Source organism: Anomaloglossus baeobatrachus, chromosome 2 (assembly GCF_048569485.1).
Source record: "Anomaloglossus baeobatrachus isolate aAnoBae1 chromosome 2, aAnoBae1.hap1, whole genome shotgun sequence".
NCBI lineage: Eukaryota > Metazoa > Chordata > Amphibia > Anura > Aromobatidae > Anomaloglossus > Anomaloglossus baeobatrachus.
The window spans coordinates 492,694,419-492,716,680 of NC_134354.1; the positions used below are offsets into that span (position 1 = coordinate 492,694,419).

General features: G+C 44.1%; 1 protein-coding gene across 1 annotated transcript in view; it reads left to right on the plus strand.

Moving 5' to 3' along the window:
- Positions 1–11,072, plus strand: part of LOC142291732 (sodium/hydrogen exchanger 2-like) — a 149,390-nt gene extending 138,318 nt beyond the window's left edge. The window contains exons 9-12 of the mRNA XM_075336481.1: positions 1,309–1,405; positions 4,040–4,174; positions 8,135–8,225; positions 9,068–11,072. Coding sequence (XP_075192596.1) covers positions 1,309–1,405; positions 4,040–4,174; positions 8,135–8,225; positions 9,068–9,432 — 688 coding nt within the window. The 3' untranslated portion in view covers positions 9,433–11,072. The remainder of the gene's footprint in view (positions 1–1,308; positions 1,406–4,039; positions 4,175–8,134; positions 8,226–9,067) is intronic.
- Positions 11,073–22,262: the final 11,190 nt, after the last annotated feature.

Sequence of the window (22,262 nt, forward strand, 5' to 3'; positions counted from 1 at the left end):
CTCTCTCTGTCTCTTTTCCTATCTGTCTGTCTCTGTCTGTCACGTTTCCCTGTCTCTTTCCCGGTCTGTCTCTGTCTGTCTTTCCTTTCTGTCTCTCTCTATCCGTTTTTTTCCCTGTCTGTCTGTCTCTTTGACTGTCTTTCTCTCTCTCTCTTTTCCTGTTTGTCTGTGTCTGTCTGCCTCTGTCTGTCTCTTTGACTGTCTGTCTCTCTCTGTCTCTTTCCCTGTCTGTCTATCTGTCTCTTTCCCTGTCTGCCTCTTACTCTGTCTGTGCCTATGTCTGTCTGTCTCTTTCTGTCTCTCTCTATCTCTCTCTCCACCGACATCTTATTACCTCACACATACGTTTCTTATACTATGACTGTCCTTTATTCCTATAGTAACCACTCACATCTCCTATTAATAACCTATAGCTCGCAGCTCCATTGACTTTACTGGAGGTAGGTTTTTTGGAGAGTAACTGTAAAGCGCGGGGTTAAATTTTCCTGTCAAAACATAGTCTATGACGTTCCCTGAGTCACATGGAGTGTCTGAGCAAAATTTCGTGATCGTAAATGCAACGGTGCGGATTCCTTTAGCGGGCATACAGACACACGCACATACACTCAGCTTTATATATTAGATACTGTATATGTATATATATATATATATATATATATATATATATATATATATATATCACTATTTCAGCACAGGAGCATTTTTTTAAATACACCTAATTGCTTTAATTATTATTATTATTATTATTGTTAGATCTATTGATTAAAATCAACTTTAAAATTAATGTTGTTCTTGGGAAAACCCCTTTAATGTGATAGGTAAATGCAGTTTATGAACATCTTTAGGGAGACACATAGTGGTAAAATATGACACTGCATTGAAAATTTGAAAATTGGTCCTCTATGACATGGTTGAAATGGTAATATATGAGGACATAACATTTAATGACGATTCAGGTCTATGGGAATTTAATTGTTTACTCAGTGAATTTATGACAACTCTGAGCACTGGTAACTAGAACCAAACATTTATTGGGGGCGAACAGTACAGTATAATGAAAATGAATGGCATTCGTACAGACATACAAGCCATATGTAATTTGGTCCTGCAGTCAAGTGTTACCCTTTTCCATCAGTCTCCTATTTTTCTGAACCTGGGAGCAGATTGAACAGTGACCAAATACAATTTGCAGTTTTTACTTTTCAAAATGTTTTAGATTTTATTTTTACTGTTTAGAATTATTAGATTATTTTATTAATATGTTGCTTTATCTTATTGTCTTCTATTTTATTCCTTCTCATAAACCAGAACATATGAAAGAAACAGAGTGCAACCTCTTTCCCCAACTGAAGTCAATGAGATGCGAGACGTCTTATCAAAGAACCTCTACCAAATCCGTCAGCGTGTAAGATGCTGTACTTTTTCAGTTTACTATTGACTTGTTAAGGCCATGTGAGCACTGGGAAATAACTTTTTCTTAAGAAAAATCCGCACCCTCTGGCAGAATACCGTATCTGCAGCAAAAACTGCGGTAATAGCACACATTCGGTTTTGCTGTGGTTTTGCCGCGGTATTGCAGGGGTTTTTCCTGCAGCAAAACCTAGAGGTAAAAAAAAAACAAAAAACGCAGTGTGCGCACAGCATTTTTTTCCCCATAGGTTTTGCTGGGGAAGGACTGCAGCAAGCTTGGGAACAAAAAACGCACTTTTTCTGCAGCGAAAACCGCAGCAAAACTGCAGCAAAAACTGCAGTGTGTGCACAGACCCTTAAATGGCTTTTCTGAGGTTTTTTAAAACTGGGCAATGAGCAGCTAATGTTATAAAATAAAATATATATTACCATATTTTTTGGACTATAAGACGCAACGGACCATAAGATGCACCTAGGTTTTAGAGGAGGAAAATAGAAAAAAAAGTGAAGCAAAAAATGTAGTCATGATGCAATGTTTTGGGGGGGGGATCTGCTGCTGACACTGATATAGGGGGATCAACTGCTTGATACTGTTATGGAGGGTAATATCCCCCAATTCTCTACTATTGTCCCCCACTCTGGGCCCCTTCCTGGTAAATATGTCCCCCATTCTGCTATATATGGCCCATTCTGGTGTATATGTCCGCCATCCTGGTATATATGTCCTTCATACACAGTATATATATATATGTATATATATATATATATATATATACACATATATATATATAAATAAAATGTTCCCCATCCTGGTATATATGTTCCCCATCTTGGGCCCCTTCCTGATATACATGTAATTTTGCATGTTGCAGATTGTTACATTTGTACAGGATCAGAGCAAATACAAGAAAACATCACCAGAAACACAGCATCACAACCCTCATCAGTACATAAATACATGCCCAGAGCCACCATCAGCACATGACACATCAATTGTAATGTTGGGTCAGACACATATACATTTGTATCACAAGAACCGACAACTCCCAGCATGTCTTTAACAATGGTAAGGAGATACTGGGAGTTGTTGTTATCAGACATCATCAGACTGCTGACCATAAAGGAATCACAGAACTGATGAGGGCTAGTCTGTATCACAATTAAACATTTACATCAAGGTAACTTACATTGTCACTTAGTGGAGTCATTCTTTTTCTTTTATTCAGCTTGTCCATATGCCATGGTGACTTTCCACATTCACAGCTTGTCTCTGCAGATTTCCGTCTTCTCCGGTCTTCTGCAGTACATCCCAACACAGTGCCTTTAAATATGGCAGAATGATTATAATGCTCTTGAATAAAAATATCTGCCCTACACTGTGATCCTAAAGCAAAATTGCCCCTCACTGTGTTCCCTGCACAAAATATGACCTCCACACTGCCCCTCTTATGCTACATGCCCTAGCACTGCCCTCTATTTTCTATGCTGAGCTCCCTATTCACACGGTACTCTCACAGTGGCCCCTATACTGCCCAGTCTTTATACTGTGTCCCCCTCATCACACTCCCTTTCCTTGGTATACTGTCCCCTCCTGTCTGTGCTTTTACACTGACCCCCCCCATGGTAATAAACTCTATACTGCCTCTCCGACACACACTATCCAGTTGCTATTCTATGCCCCCTCAAACTATTCTACCCCCATACTGTATTCTCATACAATTCCCCGCAAAAGGCTACTCACACATTTTTCCTTGTCTCTCATATTGTCTCTTCACATACTGTACTTACTCCCTTACTCCCCATACTGTCCCCTCACAAATACTCCCAACTTCTCATACTGTGCCCGCACCCATGCCCCCTAGCTCCCCATATTGTGTAAGCATACATCTTCCCCTCATACTGTTTCCTCATACATGCCCTTCCTTGCTCCCCATACTTTGGTTGGACCCATCCTCCCCTCACTTACCATACTGTGTCCGCACCGATGACCTCTTGCCTTCCATACTGTCTGCATTCATCCCCCTTCCTTGCTTTCCAAACTGTGTCCTCAAATTCCCCTCGTACTTATTCTTTACCAGCACCCATCTTCCCTTCACTTTTCATTCTGTGTCAGCACCCATCCCCCCTTTGCTCCCCAAACTATGTCCTCAAATCAATCCACCCAATTACAATAAATCTTCGGTGATTACATCTCCACTGGAGCACTTGCTACCAATGCTGCCTGTGCCTCTGCAAAGCCAGCAAGTGACATCAACAGCAGGATCAGATGACCTGATCAGGCTGTTGACGTCGCTATCCCCCGGAAATGCCAGCGGTCAGAGCTTCAGTTGTACTTGCATCTGAAAGACACGAGTACAATTGAGCTCTGGGAGCCGGCATGCTGCATCTTCTCTGAGCTGTCAACTTGATATCCTCCTCAGAGAACGGCCAACTCCCACTACGCCCCCCCTGCAAGTTGCACTCGGGGCACATACCCCGCTTGCTCACCCATGGATACGCTGGTGGATAAGCTGAATATATATGATGTAGATAAAGCATTAATTAGTTTTGTTACATGCATATAAAGTAATAGTGACTAATATGTGCAGTGATATTTTAACACCGCCTAATTACTTTTCTATTGTTGCAGACACTTTCCTATAACAGACACAATCTTGCAAGTGGGACCAATGAAAAACAAGCCAAAGAAATACTGATTCGGCGGCGGCACAGCATGAGAGAGAGCATTAAGAAGCATAACAGCCTTATTACTAGGAACAGAGCGGTACATGTACTTTGGTTTTTGTATTATTTACAGATTTTTGATAGGGATAGAAGTTTTACTTCATATGCTTACAGTAGGTAAGATGTGCAGACATATGAGAATTTCATATACATTGAAAAAGTATTCATACCCTGTGAACTTTTCTACATTTTTTCACATTAGACACACAAACAAATGTATTTTTGGCAATTTTATGTGATACATCAACACAAAATGGCAAGTATTTGTGAAGTGTAAATTAAATGATACATGGTTATCTAAATATTTTAAAAATATAAATCTGAAAATTGGGATATGCACTTGTATTTAATCCCCCTGATTCAATATTTTGTAGGACCACCTTTCTAAAAAAAAAAAAATACTGTTGCAAGTCTTTTTTGGCATCTCTGTAAAAGAGTTTGACTGGGCTATTCAAACACATGAATATGCTTTGATCTAAGCTATTCCATTGTAGCTGGCTGGCAGTATTTTTAGGGTCATTGTCTTGCTGAAAGGTGAACCTACGACCCAGTCTAAAGTCTTTTGCAGCATCTGTCACAGTGACTTTGGGATAGTGGTGAACCAGGGCTACTAATCTGTCTCTCAAACTAGGAGGCCCTATTGTATCCATATTCTCAGGGATACTCCGAATGGTGCAGAGGCCTGAGTTTCCTTCCTGGCCCTGCTCCTGACCAGTCCTGATCTAATATCCCCTTCTCCTTCCCCAGGGAGGAATGATACAGTAGTGTGCTGTAACCACAGAAAAATACAGTCAAGAGAAAAACCAAAACTCAGTCTCTCACACACACACTCACACACACACACACACACACATACATGCACGCACACACGCACACACACACACACACACACACACACACACACACACGGACACACACACACAAACACACGATAAGACATTAAGAGATTCAGGAAAAAAACAAGAGCAGGAAAGAAGTACAAAACAACAGGGGTACACTCCACAATGCACCAAGCAAAAAACACCACTAAACACAAATTTCACCAGAGTGAGTCTGGGACACCACACCTCACAGACTAGCACAGAATAAACTATAGCTGGCATGGGAATAAGGATTCCAACAGTAGAAATAGTAGGGGAGCAGATGTCATAGGTCTCGCCACAACATGTGATTAAAGGAGCAAGAAGTCTAGCAGAGATTAACTCTTGCAAGCCTGCCTATGAATCAGCACACAGCCCAAATCTGCAATCTGAACAGAGTCCACTGCCGCCATGAAAGTCAGCAAAGTTTGAGCAAAGCTCAGTGTGACAATAACAAGTTTTCCTTCAGGATAGCCCTGTATTTAGCTTCATTCAACTTCCTATTAAGTCTGACCAGCTTCCCACTCCTTGCTGAAGAAAAGCATCCCTACAGCATGATGCTGCCACCAAGATTGACAGTGGGGATGTTTTCAGTGTGATGTGTACTGTTAGTCTCCTGCCACAAATAGCATTTTGCATTTAGTAAAAAAGTTCGGTCTCATCTGACCAGAGCACTTTCTTTCATGTGCTAGCTGCGTCCTATACATGGCTTTATCCAAACTGTAGATGGGATTACTTATGACTTGCTCTCAAAAATGGCTTTCTTCTTGCCTCTCTTCCATAAAAGCCTGATTTGTGCAGTATGCAAATAAAATTTGTTCTCTGGACAGAGAACTTTCCCACTGAGCTGTGGATAAAGCTCCTCCAGAATCACGATTGGCCTCTTGGCTGCTTCAGCTGCTTCACTAAGTCAGTTTATGTGGATATCCATGTCTCGGAAGGTTTGCAGTTGTTCCATATGCCTTCCACTATTGGATGATGGAATGAACAGTGCTCTGTGAGATTTTTTTTTTTTTTATAGCTTGGGCTATTTTTTATAACCTAATCCTGCTTTACTATTCTTCAAAACTTCATCCCTCACCTGTCTTTTGTTTTTTTTGTTTTTGTTTTTATGATGCTTTCATCCCCAATATGCTTAAACAAACCTCTAAGGCCTGCATATAAAAGCTGTAGTTATAGTGAGAATAAATTACACCCAGGTGGATTTAATTTACCAATTAGGTGATTTCTGGAAGCAATTGATCACTGAAGATTTTTCGGGGGGTATTAGACTACAGAGGGCTGAATACAAACACCTGTCACAATTTTCAGATTACATTTTTTTGAAATATCTAAAAAAAATAATGTATCATTTCCTTTACACTTCACAAATACTTGCTATTTTGTGTTTGTCTGAATGGAGTGTTTTGTGGTTCCTCTGTGCTTCTGTGAATGACCACACAAGATGAGTCTAGAAATCTTGTATGGTTTATTTATCTACACGTTTCAAGTCACACTTGCCTCTTCATCAGGATTTAACCATAGAGATTCTGAACTTATCTAGTCTAGTCATTCACGGCTGCACAGAGAAACCACACAATACTCCATTCAGCCTTCCTTCGGTGTTTGCACCCATGGGTCTACAGTAGCCTTTTTTGTGTTCATCACTAATTGTGTCACACACAGCCACATCAGGTGGAACCATTTCCTCATCCCGCCACCTTAATTTAACCAGTTAAAACCCTATTGTTTGGTCTTTCTTAGTTCTTTCCTATTTTGTGTTTGTAAATTACATAAAATCCCAATAAAATACATTTAAATTTGTGGGTGTAATATGAAAAAATATGGAAAAGTTCACAGGAGCTTTTTCATAGCACTGTATGTCTCAGGATGCAAAAAGAGACCCTGAAAGTATGAAATGTTTAGCTTTTTAAAGACTTTCTTTGTCAAAGTCCACATTAAGATGGTGTTACCTCTTGGGGCTATGCTAGTAACAAAGACTATGTCTGATGGAACATTCAGGATGGACCACTACCTCTCTTATTAATTGTGGGTTGGGCACACTGTAGATTAAAATTCATCTTCATGCTACAGGAAAATTAATCTTAAAGTAGTTGCAATTATATGTTAAGGAGTGTTCTCAATTATTGGTCTCCGGATGCTCCTACAGTAAAGGATTAAAAGGGTGTGCTAGTAGCACTGATCCTTTAATTTCTGTAAGGCTACTTTCACACATCAGTTTTTTGCCATCAGGTTCAATCCGGAAAAAAACGGGTAAAACGGATCCAGTACCGCATCCGTTTTTTCCCCATAGACTTGCATTGTTACCGGATTGTACCGGATGGCTTTGCGGTGCATCCGTTTTTTTCCGGATGCGGCAAAATAAATAAATGCGGCGGCCGGAGGCAACGTAGCTTGCAACGTTTTTTTGTCCGGCAAAAAAAACGCATCGCGCCGGATCCGGCGCGATACGGCGTGTTTTACAATAGAAGCCTATGGACGCCGGATCCGGCGTAATGCGGTAAAAAACGGATGCGGCCGCCGGATCCGTTTTTGTTAACTGCGCATGCACCAATGTAATTAACAAAACGGATCCAGCCAAAAACCGGACGAAAAGGATGCAAAAACGGATGCAAACCGTATCCACCGGATCCGTTTTTTAACGGATCCGGCATAACGGATCCGTTAAAAAAACGGATCCGGTGGATACGGTTTTCACTTTTTTTTCAGGATCCGTTGGATCAGGAAAAAAAAGGACTGTGCCTGAATACAGAAAACTGATGTGTGAAAGTAGCCTAAGATAGATTTTCAACGTATTGGTACATTCAATATAAGAAAGAAAATATTCCATTCAAATATTTTATGACTGAAAATGATGCATACATTTGTAACTTCTTTAGTACTACCACCTAAAAATATATTGAACAGTGATCTTCTAAAAGTGTGCACTTCTTAGAGAATTTGGCCAGTATGTAAAATAAATGGTGAAACCGAATTCTGATACAAGTTGGTGGTCTTCTCAAATAGGTGGTCTTTTAGAGAGGGTCCAATCTATGTTAGATAGAAATGGCATGTGGCACGTGTGAGTAACATTTGTAATCACGGATATTTCCGGCAGCTGGACATCTTGGTGAATTACGTTCTGTATTTCTTTTACACAGGCCACTGCACATCACACTCGTTATTTGTCTCTTCCTGGGCACACAAAGCTGTCTGAAGGACCACCAAAAAACAATGCCGCTACCTTTAGAGGTAAGAACCAAAAAGATTTACATTTCCCTTATCCAAAGTTAACTATCTGACCGAAAGTCATAAGGTTTATGTAGGAATAGAAACTAGCAGCTGCGTTCTACAAAGGACAGTGCCACACTGTCCGTATTTTGTGTCTGGATTTGCAGATAATTGTATTGATGGACCAAAGCTTGCAATGGAAAACTATGGCCTGTCTTTACTAGAGATGAGCAGACCTGTAAAAGTTCAGTTCGTTGGGTTCAGCTGGACTTTAGCTAAAATTAGGTTTAGGACCCAGTCTTAAGTTGAACCCCAATGGAAGTCACTAATTGGGCAGTTTGGGTCTTCGCCCACATACAGCCAGCCATAAACAGATCACTTCCAAGGAAGGGTGGGCGGGATTTTTGCTTTTTTTTTTGTTTGGTATACACTACAACTCTGTTGTTACCCCCAGTGTGAGCCACTCAAATACTGTAAGCAGCTCGCATTGAGCTGAGCACCGAGAGTATCTGAGCACAGTGATGCACGCACGATTGGTTTGCATACCAAAAGCACCCAAACACTGAACCCAAACTCCATTTTTTTGGTAGTCTGTGTTTGGTACGAACAAACACGGAACCTTGGGTTTGATCATCTCTAGTCTTTACCCAAACAATCTACCGACAGCTGAAGGGGCATGAACCCCAATCAATAATAGCTTCGGTTGTCTCTGTGACTGGTTTACAATGAAAGAATAAGGCTAAGTAGTTTTATCTTTTATCTATGGGAAAACAGATATAGCTAAAATACATTATCTGTAAAAAGTAAAGTATATTGTGGAACCTTTTTAATCTGAAAATCTGGTATTTTTTGCACCTGCACAGTGGGCGATGGTGACTCAGATGGTGGTACCTCCAGTCAAGAGTTAAATTTTTACCCAAGAGCAGCTGAAATTTTGCAGCATGAGAGAAGACAACGTGCTCCTTACAAAAGCAAGCTTGAATGGAGAGATGAAAAGCAAAATAGTAAAGCTGAGAACTCTAACAAAGTGGGTGACACGCCATTACAAGGAGGAGTTCAGCAGCCGCTCCTACCTAGACCAAGGTTTGGCACTTTAAGAGATGACAGAGGGCCAAACGAAGAAAACTTGGCACCAATTGCTCCACCAAGAGTTAGACGACCATCGGAACAAGACAGTAAAAAACAGAAATATAGAGAGAATAGACCTCACCATCGAGCACCAAAATAGTGATGTCGGCCTTAGTTTTTAATTCTTAAAATTTTAACATTTAACCCTTTGTTTTAGATGGCCTGTTTAATTTACCTGAGCTGCAAGATATCTTGTTTTAATTTCAACTTTTCTACTTCCATTTTACTGCGGATGTCTCGTCTACAGACTGTTTAAGTTATTGTTCTATGCAAAAATGTGTGATTAGCTGTTTACACACGATTGTACAATCCAACATATAAATGTAAGAGAAAAGGATCAAAACAATGGGAGGTATGCTGACAAATATATGTTCTTGATGAAATGGCACATCGCACTGACTTGGTGGTATTCCTGCCATGAATAGGAATGCATGTAGGAAGGTGGGAATAGTATCACAGATTGCTTTCATTGAAAAGACAATAGATGCACACAGGATTTCTATACTTACACAACACCTTCCTTAAAGGGGTGGTTAACATATATTCAATATTGGCTACATTATGTTGAGAAACAATGTCGCCTGACCCCCAGGCTCCGTGACCTCGGGGATCTGGTGATGTCATGTCAAGTTCCTGTTCACCTGACATCACCGCGTCCGGCCCCAGTCTCTGTGAGTGACTGAGCTGTGGGCGGAGTTTCACCACTCATCACAGCCCAGCGTCACAGCCCAGGATCTCCCTGCTTCCTCCTCCCTCACTGCAGAGCGCGCAAGCAGGAGACATGCTGGGCTGTGATGATCCGGGAAACTCCGCCCACAGCCCAATGACTCATGGATACTGGGGCCGGCCGCAGTGATGACAGGTGAACAAGAAGTCAACGTGACATCACTGGATCCCCGAGGTCACGGAGCACGTGGGTCAGGTGATGGGGAAGAGTGGATCGCAATAGCGCCACTCACAGGCACTATTACCAATGCGAGAACCCTGTTTCTAAACATAATATCGTTGTGGCCAATAATGAATATGGGTGAACCACTTCTTTAAGCACAAGGAATACGTTATATATAATTTTAATCTATATAAAAAGTTTAGCAACTTTATAGATATATTAATTACTTATGTTTTACTGAATCTGGCCTATGGTGTCTGTGGATCTGAAGTCTCCCAGAATTCCCTACATAAAGAATTCTCTGGTAGTTTGCATTTTGGAGAGTGTAGATTTTGCACTAAGCACTGTTTTATAAATGGAATCCTACTGTACCTCTCCCAGGATGCAAACAATCAGAGAGAATTTAAAGGGAACCTGTCACCAGATTTGTCCCATATAAACTGCAGCACCACCATTGAGCCTTTATAGGGAGCACCCAAGAATACTATATATACAGTGCCTACAAGTAGTATTCAACCCCCTGCAGATTTACCAGGTTTACACATTCGGAATTAACTTGGCATTGTGACATTTGGACTGTAGATCAGCCTGGAAGTGTGAAATGCACTGCAGCAAAAAAGAATGTTATTTCTTTTTTTATTTTTTTTTTTAAATTGTGAAAAGTTTATTCAGAGGGTCATTTATTATTCAACCCCTCAAACCACCAGAATTCTGTTTGGTTCCCCTAAAGTATTAAGAAATATTTCAGGCACAAAGAACAATGAGCGTCACATGTTTGGATTAATTATCTCTTTTTCCAGCCTTTTCTGACTAATTAAGACCCTCCCCAAACTTGTGAACAGCACTCGTACTTGGTCAACATGGGAAAGACAAAGGAGCATTCCAAGGCCATCAAAGACAAGATCGTGGAGGGTCACAAGGCTGGCAAGGGGTACAAAACCCTTTCCAAGGAGTTGGGCCTACTGTTGGGAGCATCATCCGGAAGTGGAAGGCTTATGGAACTACTGTTAGCCTTCCACGGCCTGGACAGCCTTTGAAAGTTTCCACCCGTGCCGAGGCCAGGCTTGTCCGAAGAGTCAAGGCTAACCCAAGGACAACAAGGGAGGAGCTCCGGGAAGATCTCATGGCAGTGGGGACATTGGTTTCAGTCAATACCATAAGTAACGTACTCCACCGCAATGGTCTCCGTTCCAGACGAGCCCGTAAGGTACCTTTACTTTCAAAGCGTCATGTCAAGGCTCGTCTACAGTTTGCTCATGATCACTTGGAGGACTCTGAGACAGACTGGTTCAAGGTTCTCTGGTCTGATGAGACCAAGATCGAGATCTTTGGTGCCAACCACACACGTGACGTTTGGAGACTGGATGGCTCTGCATACGACCCCAAGAATACCATCCCTACAGTCAAGCATGGTGGTGGCAGCATCATGCTGTGGGGCTGTTTCTCAGCCAAGGGGCCTGGCCATCTGGTCCGCATCCATGGGAAGATGGATAGCACGGCCTACCTGGAGATTTTGGCCAAGAACCTCCGCTGCTCCATCAAGGATCTTAAGATGGGTCGTCATTTCATCTTCCAACAAGACAACGACCCAAAGCACACAGCCAAGAAAACCAAGGCCTGGTTCAAGAGGGAAAAAATCAAGGTGTTGCAGTGGCATAGTCAGTCTCCTGACCTTAACCCAATTGAAAACTTGTGGAAGGAGCTCAAGATTAAAGTCCACATGAGACACCCAAAGAACCTAGATAACTTGGAGAAGATCTGCATGGAGGAGTGGGCCAAGATAACTCCAGAGACCTGTGCCGGCCTGATCAGGTCTTATAAAAGACGATTATTAGCTGTAATTGCAAACAAGGGTTATTCCACAAAATATTAAACCTAGTGGTTGAATAATAATTGACCCACACTTTTATGTTGAAAATTTATTAAAATTTAACTGAGCAACATAACTTGTTGGTTTGTAAGATTTATGCATCTGTTAATAAATCCTGCTCTTGTTTGAAGTTTGCAGGCTCTAACTTATTTGCATCTTATCAAACCTGCTAAATCTGCAGGGGGTTGAATACTACTTGTAGGTACTGTAAGTGTCCAGGCTGCTCTGTATGACATTAAAAACACCTTTTATTATACTTACATGCAGGGCAGTCCGGTCCGATGGGCATCGGCGGTCTCGGTCCAGCGCCTCCTATCTTCTTGTCACAGTCCTCCATCTTGCTTTGTGTGCATAACGCATCCTATGTCATCCGCACAGTGTTCTCTATTGCGCTCCTGCACACATGCACTTTTCTCTGCCCTGCTGAGGGTAGATCAAAGTATTGTAGTGCGCATGCGCGGGTGTTCTTTAACCCTTCCCCGCTTGTGCGCATTACAGTACAGTGCTCTCCCCGCAGCAGGGAAGAGAGAAGAGTGCATGTGCAGGAGTGCAATGGATGACACTGTGTGGATGACGTATGATTCATCATCAACACGAAGCAAGGAGAACGGCGAATGCAAGAAGATAACAGTTGCTGGACTGAGACCAGCGACTCCCATCGGACCAGACTGCCCCTCAGGTGAGTATAATGAAAGGTCTTTTTCATGATAAACAGATCGGCCTGGCCTCCAATATTCTAGAATGCTGTATATAAGGGACTACTGGTGGTGGCTGCAGTTTATAGGGGGCAAATCTGGTGCCAGGTTCCCTTTAATTAACAGGGTCTTTTATGTTAATGTATATTGTTTGGACATACCACAATGACAATGTTATGTATCATGGTGTCCAACATATGGGACTGCCGCCTATCCTGGTGCCTACTTTTGTCCTTTGGCTTTTTACCTTATTTTATACCCAGTGTGCAGAGAGGTGCAGGTAAACAGTGAAGGAGGTGGTTTATTGGGGTTCCAGGGAGTCAACTGCTTACTGATTAGGAAGTGCCATCACTTAATGGGCATTATCTGGGCAGTCAGGGATATGTCCTTCATTAAGCTGATGACTGGTCCTGATAACAATCAGCAAACAGCTCTGGGCTATGATAAAGGGTGTAGTTTCAATGGCAGAATTACTCAATATACAATAGATTTAATTAGAATTGTGAAAAACATTGAACACCTGCCATGCAAATCTTTCTCATCCATTAAAGTATCATCTCTTTGCCAGGTCTGTAATTGCTGGAAATAGAAGCCTAGACTCCTGCTCCATCAATATTTCATATCCACTGCTGTGATTGTGCATTCACATACAATGAAGGGTTTATGAGAAAACTGCCCAATGACCTGTGTATTCATCACTTATTCCCAAAAGGACGATTTCCATTGCGCATGCTCAGTGTTATATCAATACCGACCGGCAACTTGTCAAAAGGTTTTTGTCACTCCATCTGAGAGCAGCATAATGTAGAGACAGAGACGCTGATTCCAGCAATGTGTCATTTTCTGGGTTCTTTCCTGCAGTTTGATAAAATCATTGTTTTATCAGCAGCAGATTATCACTACTGGACTAGTAAACCTGCTGCCATGTAGTCCTATATATTCATAAACTGTATAACCCTGACATCACCGCTGATTGGCAGCTTTCTGCCTATGCACTGTGTGTACTGATGCCAATTAATGGTGTGGGCAGGGTTCTACAGAACTCAGTATTCAGAAAACTGATAAATTTAAGGTAGAAAAAAGTGATTTTGTCAAAACTACAGCAAGCAGCTCAGTAAGTGACACATTACTGCCCTTACATAATGCTGCTGGGGTAAAAAAAATGATAAAAATCTTTCACAGCTTTGCTCAGTGGGCATAGACTGCCATTGCTGTTTGCGGGGCATGTCCTATCTACCAAGGATTATGCATTGCAGAGAACAATGTTTTTTTTGCATTTTGTTGGTTCATCGTGTGATCAGCACCTGTTTAGCCTGAACGATTATCATAAAACAAGCGTTCCTAAGATTGCCCATTCATGTTAATGGTGCAGTGTAAATGCACTTTACACTCCAGAGCCACTTTCTTGTGGACTCCTGCACTTATTGTCTGTAGTGTAAACCTATTATGCACTGTCTTAGAATGGATTTTAAAATAATTGAAGACTATTTTAATATATACCTTGATTTAGGATGTTATTTATTACAATATCTGTGGAAACATTTTCCAGTTTAATCAACCATTGCTGAAATGCAGTGCATATTTTCTATAATAAACAAGACTAAAACCTGAAAAGCTTGTGGCTTATGTCTACCATTCTAGGTTGTAATACATTTTGGGATTGTAGTAACCAACATGCACGTGCAATGAGGCCACCACCTCTGTACATCATTTGTATTTCCATCCCAAATGGCTGGCCATGAGTGATGTAGATCATCTTCTATTGATACAATTGGTGCAATGTTTTCTGACACATGCAAAATACAAAAAACAGGTGCAAGTACACGAGAGTTTCATGCAAGTACCATATTTTGGATTACACTTACTAACAATGTCACAAATGTATAATTTGTGACGATTTTGTCATAAAAAACCCAACCTCCCAAATAGACCTACCAGAAGCTGAAACACAGCGGTTCATGTTTATACAATTAGTGCACACTTGTAAAACTTGTTGGACACAAACAACCATGCAAAATATGGTGATAAAATAAAACAATAAAAGAATGTTTGCAGCCTTTAAGTATTTCTAGCCAACCTTGAACAGACATTTCTAAGGATTTTATAACAAATTTACCCTCCTTTGCTGCTAATATGGTCATTTTGGTGGTGGTGGATAGGTTTTCAAAGATTACTCATGTTACCGTCTTTACCTAGTGCCAAGACTTTAGCCTAGGTCAGTCATGGCGAACCTTTTACAGGCCGAGTGCCCAAACTGTAGCCCTAAACCCAATTTTTTTTCCGAAGTGCCAACCAATCCTATCATGTAAATAATTGATTTTAATCTTACCTTTGCAGTCTTCTCTTCAGCAGGGGCATCACGCTCATGCTTACCACACATTGAAGTTGAGCCCCTGCCCTTTCCAGACACAGCAGTTGGATTGATCTTTCTGGAAAAAATTGCAGCATATTAGACAGAGATTTTAGCCTGGAATGCAATCAGAGGTCACCCTGTAATCCACATCTACATTTCAAAGTCTGAACATCTTGAATTCCCATAAAGACGTACGAGTGGCTCCCCTCCCCTTCATTGTGTAGTTATGTCCCCCTTCCTCGGCCACTTCCTGGTAAACATGTCCCCCATCCTGATATATATTTCCTACATTCTGGTATATTTGTCCCCATCACGGCCCCATCCTGGTAAATGTCCTCCATCCTGGTAAATGTCCTCCATCCTGGTAAATGTTACCCATTCTGGCATGTTCCCTCATGCTGGTAAATGTACCCCATCCTGACATATTGCCCATCCTTGTAAATGTTCCCCCATCATGGCATGTACCCCATTCCTGGTAAATGTCCTCCATCCTGGTAAATGTTCCCCCATCCCGGCATGTACCCCATTCCTGGTAAATGTCCTCCATCCTGGTAAATGTTCCCAATCCTGGTTAATTTACCCCCATCCAGGTAAATGTACCCCTTCCTGGTAAATGTACCCTATCGTGGCATGTTTCCTCCATCCTGGCATGTATATTTCCTCCATCCTGGCATGCATGTTTCCCCATCCTGGCATGCATTGTTCCCCATCCTGGCATGCATTGTTCTCCATCCTGGCATGCATGTCCCCCCCATGCTGGTAAGCATGTTTCCCCCCCCATCCTGGCATGCATGTCCCCACCCCATGCTGGCATGTGCGTTCCCCCTCCCCCACCCCATGCTGCATTGTGCGTTCCCTCTCCCCCACCCCATGCTGGCATGTGCGTTCCCCCTCCCCCACCCCATGCTGGCATGTGCGTTCCCCCTCACCCACCCCACACTGGCATGTGCGTTCCCCCACCGCCACCCCACGCTGCCAAGTGCGTTCCCCCACCGCCACCCCACGCTGCCAGGTGCGTTCCCCCCCACCCCACGCTGCCATGTGCGTTCACCCCCACCCCACGCTGGCATGTGCGTTCCCCCACCCCATGCTGGCGCTGCCCCCCCATCCCCACCTTGGTACAGCCACACATGAGTTATATATCTAAAAAAAAAAAAAAAAAAAAGCAACACACAACTTACCTGCACACGCTCTTCGCTGCTGGGTCCTCAGTTCCCACGCGGCCAGCAGACGGTGCCGGCGCCGCTCGCTGACACTCCTCCGTCTCCTAGGCAACACACCTGCAGCCTGGGGTAGGAGGAGTGTCAGAGCGGAGGAGAAATGTCTCCTCCGCTGCAACACAGATTTGATCTGCCGGCGCGACTGCACTAGCAGATCAAAGCTGCAGGGTCGGGCGACAGCACGCGTGCCAGCAGAGTGGGCTCAGCGTGCCCCTGGTGGCACGCGTGCCATAGGTTCACCATCACTGGCCTAGGTGTTTGTGCGAAAAAGTCAAACTCCATGGAGTTCTCCCTAATACTGTCTGAGGCTTCCGCCACACATCCGTGAAAAACGTGCGTGTTTGGTCCGTTTCCGTGTATACTGGAGACACGGCCAAACGTGCACCAATGTTACTATATCTCAGCGGTGACACTTGCGTTTTTGGTTATGTCCGTTTGTCCGTCTCCGTGATGCGTTTTGTGGGCCGTGTCTCACGCCAGCATGTCCGTTTTATTCACGCAACACGCAGCACGGACCCAATGAAAGTCAATGGGTCTGTGCGCACGTCCGAGTGACACGGACGCATCTCTGTTTGTTCCCTGTATGTTTTGTGCTTTTTTCATGTCATGTCAGTCTTTTTTCTTTTTATGTTTCGTTCTCTCCCTCAGTCCGTCGGTCGGTCTCTATGTCTGTCTGTCCCTCTAGCTGTCTGTCGGTCAGTTCCCCCCTCTCTCATACTTACCATTCCCCGATCTCCAGCGCGGCGCTGCACGGCTGTTATAAAAACTCCGGCGGCTTTTCCTCTTTTGAAAAAGCCGGCCGCTCATTAATCAATCTCGTATTCCCTGCTTTACCCGCCCACCGGCGGCTGTGATTGGTTGCAGTGAGACACGCCCACCACGCTGAGTGACAGGTGTCACACTGCACCCAATCACAGCAGCCGGTGGGCGTGTCTATACTGTGCAGTAAAATAAATAAATAAATAATTAAAAAAACCGGCGTGCGATCCCCCCCCCATTTTAATACCAGCCAGATAAAGCCATACGGCTGAAGGCTGGTATTCTCAGGATGGGGAGCTCCACGTTATGGGGGGCCCCCCACCCTAACAATATCAGTCAGCAGCCGCCCAGAATTGCCGCATACATTATATGCGACAGTTCTGGGGCTGTACCCGGCTCTTCCCGATTTACCCTGGTGCGTTGGCAAATCGGGGTAATAAGGAGTTATTGGCAGCCCATAGCTGCCAATAAGTCCTAGATTAATCATGTCAGGCGTCTATGAGACACCCTCCATGATTAATCTGTAAGTTACAGTAAAAAAACACACACACGAAAAAATCCTTTATTAGAAATAAAAAACACAAACACATTCCCTCATTACCAATTTATTAACCCCGACAAACCCTCCATGTCCGGCGTACTCCACGGTCCTCCAGCGTCGCGTCCAGCTCTGCTGCATGCAGGTGACAGGAGCAGCAGAAGACACAGCCGCTCCGGTCACCTGCACGCAGCTAATGAAGACAGCCGCTCCTGTCACCTGCACGCAGCTAATGAGATGAGTAGCGCGATCAGCTGCTGTCACTGAGGTTACCCGCAGCCACCGCTGGATCCAGCGGTGGCCGCAAGTTACCTGACTGACAGCAGCTGATCGCGCTACTCATCTCATTAGCTGCGTGGAGGTGACCGGAGCGGCGGTGTATTCTGCAGCTCCTGTCACCTCCATGCAGCAGAGCTGGACGCGACGCTGGAGGACTGTGGAGTACGCCGGACATGGAGGGTTTGTCGGGGTTAATAAATTGGTAATGAGGGAATGTGTTTGTGTTTTTTATTTCTAATAAAGGATTTTTTCATGTGTGTGTATTTTTTTACTGTAACTTACAGATTAATCATGGAGGGTGTCTCATAGACGCCTGACATGATTAATCTAGGATTTAGTGGCAGCTATGGGCTGCCAATAAATCCTTATTACCCTGATTTTCCAACGCACCAGGGTAAATCGGGAAGAGCCGGGTACAGCCCCAGAACTGTCGCATATAATGTATGCGGCAATTCTGGGCGGCTGCTGACTGATATTGTTAGGGTGGGGGGCCCCCCATAACGTGGAGCTCCCCATCCTGAGAATACCAGCCTTCAGCCGTATGGCTTTATCTGGCTGGTATTAAAATTGGGGGGGACCGCACGCCGGTTTTTTTAATTATTTATTTATTTATTTTACTGCACAGTATAGACACGCCCACCGGCTGCTGTGATTGGGTGCAGTGTGACACCTGTCACTCAGCATGGTGGGCGTGTCTCACTGCAACCAATCACAGCCGCCGGTGGGCGGGTAAAGCAGGGAATACGAGATTGATTAATGGGCGGCCGGCTTTTTCAAATTAGAAAAAGCCGCCGGAGCAGTGTGAACGCCGTGCAGCGCCGGGGATCGGGGATCGGTGAGTATGAGAGAGGGGGGGACACTTCAGTCACTCGGGGGATTACCGGTCACCGGTGAATCCTTCACAGGTGACCGCTAATCAGTACACGGCACAAAGACAGAGCCGCGGCATGACAATGAAGTCGGGTGAAGTTCACCCGAGTTCATTCTCATCCCGCTACTCTGTCTTCCGACATGTAGTAACGACATTTTGCATCACACACGTACATTTCACACGGACAACACATACACATGTCAGTTATTTCACTCACGCACACACGGACATTCCACACGCACATACGGCTAGCATACGGGATACACACGCAGGCCACACATACCATAAAAACGGACATAAAAAACGGAAAACGGACCCGAAAAACGGCCCGTTTTACACGGACGTGGTTTTCACGGATGTGTGGCGGAGCCCTCAGATAGAGGATCTTGGTTTATTGCCAAGTTTTGGAGAGCTTTCTGCTCCCCGTTAGGGATTAAGCTATCTCATTCTTTGGTATTCCACCCTCAGTCTAATGGGCAAAGAGAACGGGTGCATCAGAATTTGGAGCAGTACTTACATTGTTTTGCTTCTGATAATCAGGTAGAGTGGTCCTCTTTCCTTCCTTTTGCTGAACTTGCCATCAATAATCGTTGCCATGATCTACTGGTGTATCTTCTTTTTTTATGTTTATGGTCGACATTCCCAGTTCTGTATGTTTTAGGAGGAGCACTCATTAGAAGTACCTGAGGAGGACCAATTTGTCTCATCATTATCATCTACATGAGAAAAGGTTCAGCAGCATTTGTGCAACAAGAACTTTAAGTATAAACGTGCAGTTGACTGTAAACATGTGCCTGGTCCGGACCTGTGTGGGTAATCTGGTGTCAGGAGCAATATGCACCAAGAGCCACGAGCAGTTCTAGGTGTATATTGCTAATCCCTGCCTAACCATCCCTGTATACACTAGTATAGATAAAGGGATCTTTAGAAAAAGTGTTTCTAAAGATCTTTTATCATATGCTAATGAACCTAGCGACTAGTCGGTAGGGTGTGATTTCCCCTAACTAGTCGGCCCCTTAGCATGTTGGTATACTAAAAAACATATTAAGGGATCCAGTACATGTAATCAATATCAATCAACAGAAGAAATGCACTGTAAATACATATATAATTCACAAGAATGTTTATTAAAGATTAAAAAATTGTTTAAAATACCATACAAAGAAGTTATTAAAACGGAGGCGGTATACAGGTGAAAAGATTCCCTGGGTAGATCCCATTAGAGGTGATTACATTATTAACATGGATGTACAGAAAAGAGAATAACAAGTTAATCCTATGTAAGTAACCGATATAACATCAAGTTCAATCATATGAAAAATCCGGTCTAAGGGGTACTTTACACGCTGCGACATCGCTAGCATCGGCTAGCGATGCCGAGCGCGATAGTACCCGTCCCCGTCGCACATGCGATATGTGGTGATTGCTGCCGTAGCGAACATTATCGCTACGGCAGCTTCACATGCACATGTCGCTGTGACTGCTGAAATATCCCTCCTTCAAGGGGGAGGTGCGTTCGGCGTCACCGCGACGTCACCGCGACGTCACTAATCAGCCGGCCAATAGAAGCGGAGGGGCGGAGATGAGCGGGACATAACATCCCGCCCATTTCTCCCTTCCGCATTGCCTTCGGGACGCAGGTAAGGAGATGTTTTTCGCTCCTGCGGGTTTATACACAGCGATGTGTGCTTCCGCAGGAGCGACAAACAACATCATACCTGCGGTCGACTTGACATTATGAAAATGACCGACGCTACGCAGATCACCGATTTTCAACGCATTTGCGATCATTTATCGTCGCACAAAGGATTTACACGTTGCGATGTCTTTACCAGTGCCGGATGTGTGTCACTAACGACGTGACCCCGACAATATTTCGGCTGCGATGTCGCAATGTGTAAAGTACCCCTAAGGGTCTGTGTGCACTGGGAAATGCATGTTACTTAAGAAAATTCCGCACCCTCTGGCAGAATTCTGCACCCGCGGCAAAAGCCGCACCAAAAGCGCACCCAAATCTGCTTGCGGTTTTGCCGCGGTTTGTTGCGGTTTTGCACGGATTTGGTGCTGTTTTTCTGAAGGTTGTTCCCTGCGGTTTTTTAGCATTATCTATGTCAAAAACTCAGGTATCTGCGGAAAAGAAGTGACATGCTACTTCTTTTTGCTGCAGAAAATCTGCAGCAAAACTGACGCCTAGGGCCAGGGCCTAGGGTACTCAATTCCAGGTGTTGGATACAGGGGGACAATGTCACTCAACTGACCAGTGCCCATCTCCGTGACCCCGGGGGTAGCTTGAAAAAGAAGGGATATTTACAAGGGAGTATGTACAAAATGTCGGTGATGCCACTTGCAATGGCGGCTATTTAGGGGAAAGCCGCTGCTGCTTAATGTCCTCTGCTGGGGCTTTTGGTGTGGTGCAGCATAGATGTTGAACCCTCCGCAAGTAGGGTTAGGCCCCAGGGGATCAATGTTAGGGGTAGCAGTTGGTGCTGAGGAAGGTATAGCAATAATTCAGATGAGACATGGGTTCTGCGGTTTAACTGAGTTTTACTCACTGAGTCCTGGTAGCCGCAGCCTGCTTCTTGCTGCTTTCGGGGTCCCGGGTTCCCTTTGTCCCAGTGCTGGCGTGGTGACCCAGTAAAACTTCCTTGTTGCACTTTTTGGTATTAGGGTCCCCGTGGCCTGGAGCAACTTGGGGTCCCTCTCTTCTGGGTACGTATAACAGGTAATTTGAACCTCTCTTAGGTCAGACCTTTCTTTCTGTCTCAGTGCCCAGGTCCCCTCTTTGTTACTGTGTCCCATACCTTCAGTGGTAACGGACCCTGATAGTCCCTGATCCCTTGCAGGATAACTGGGTGGGCTTGAAACTTCCGCCCAGACAAGGGTCCTGTGCCCCATCATGCTCGGTCTCTTAGGGTACTGGCTCTGTTCCCCTTCAGGCGACCAGTTTCCTCTTTCATTTACTGAGGTCCCTCTCTGGACCACACACACCCTCTCTCAGTCCCGACATCCTCAGACTCACTCTACCAACTGACTAACTGACCACTCCTCTCTCTGTTCTTCCATCTACTGGATTGGGCAGGTCCCAGCCAATGGGCAGCTACCCCTCTAAACCCGTTGCTAGCCTGTTGCTCAGCAATGGGAAGCGGGCAATTTAAATGTATGTAGTGCGGTTGCCAGCATTGGTCTTCCAGGTCCCCCGGGGGAATGCAGTCCTTTGCGGCACCTGTTACCTCAGGGTTCTGCAAAACCTATAGGGGAAAAAATGCAGTGTGCGCACAGCATTTTGGATTTCCCATAGATTTTGCTGGGGAAGGACTACAGCAAGGTTAGGAACAAAAACCGCACCTTTTCTGCAGCAAAAAACAAGCAAATCTGTGGCAAAAAAATGCAGTGTGCGTACAGGGACTTATTCATTTCAAATATAAATACTTGAATAAATAGTAGGAAATAATAAGA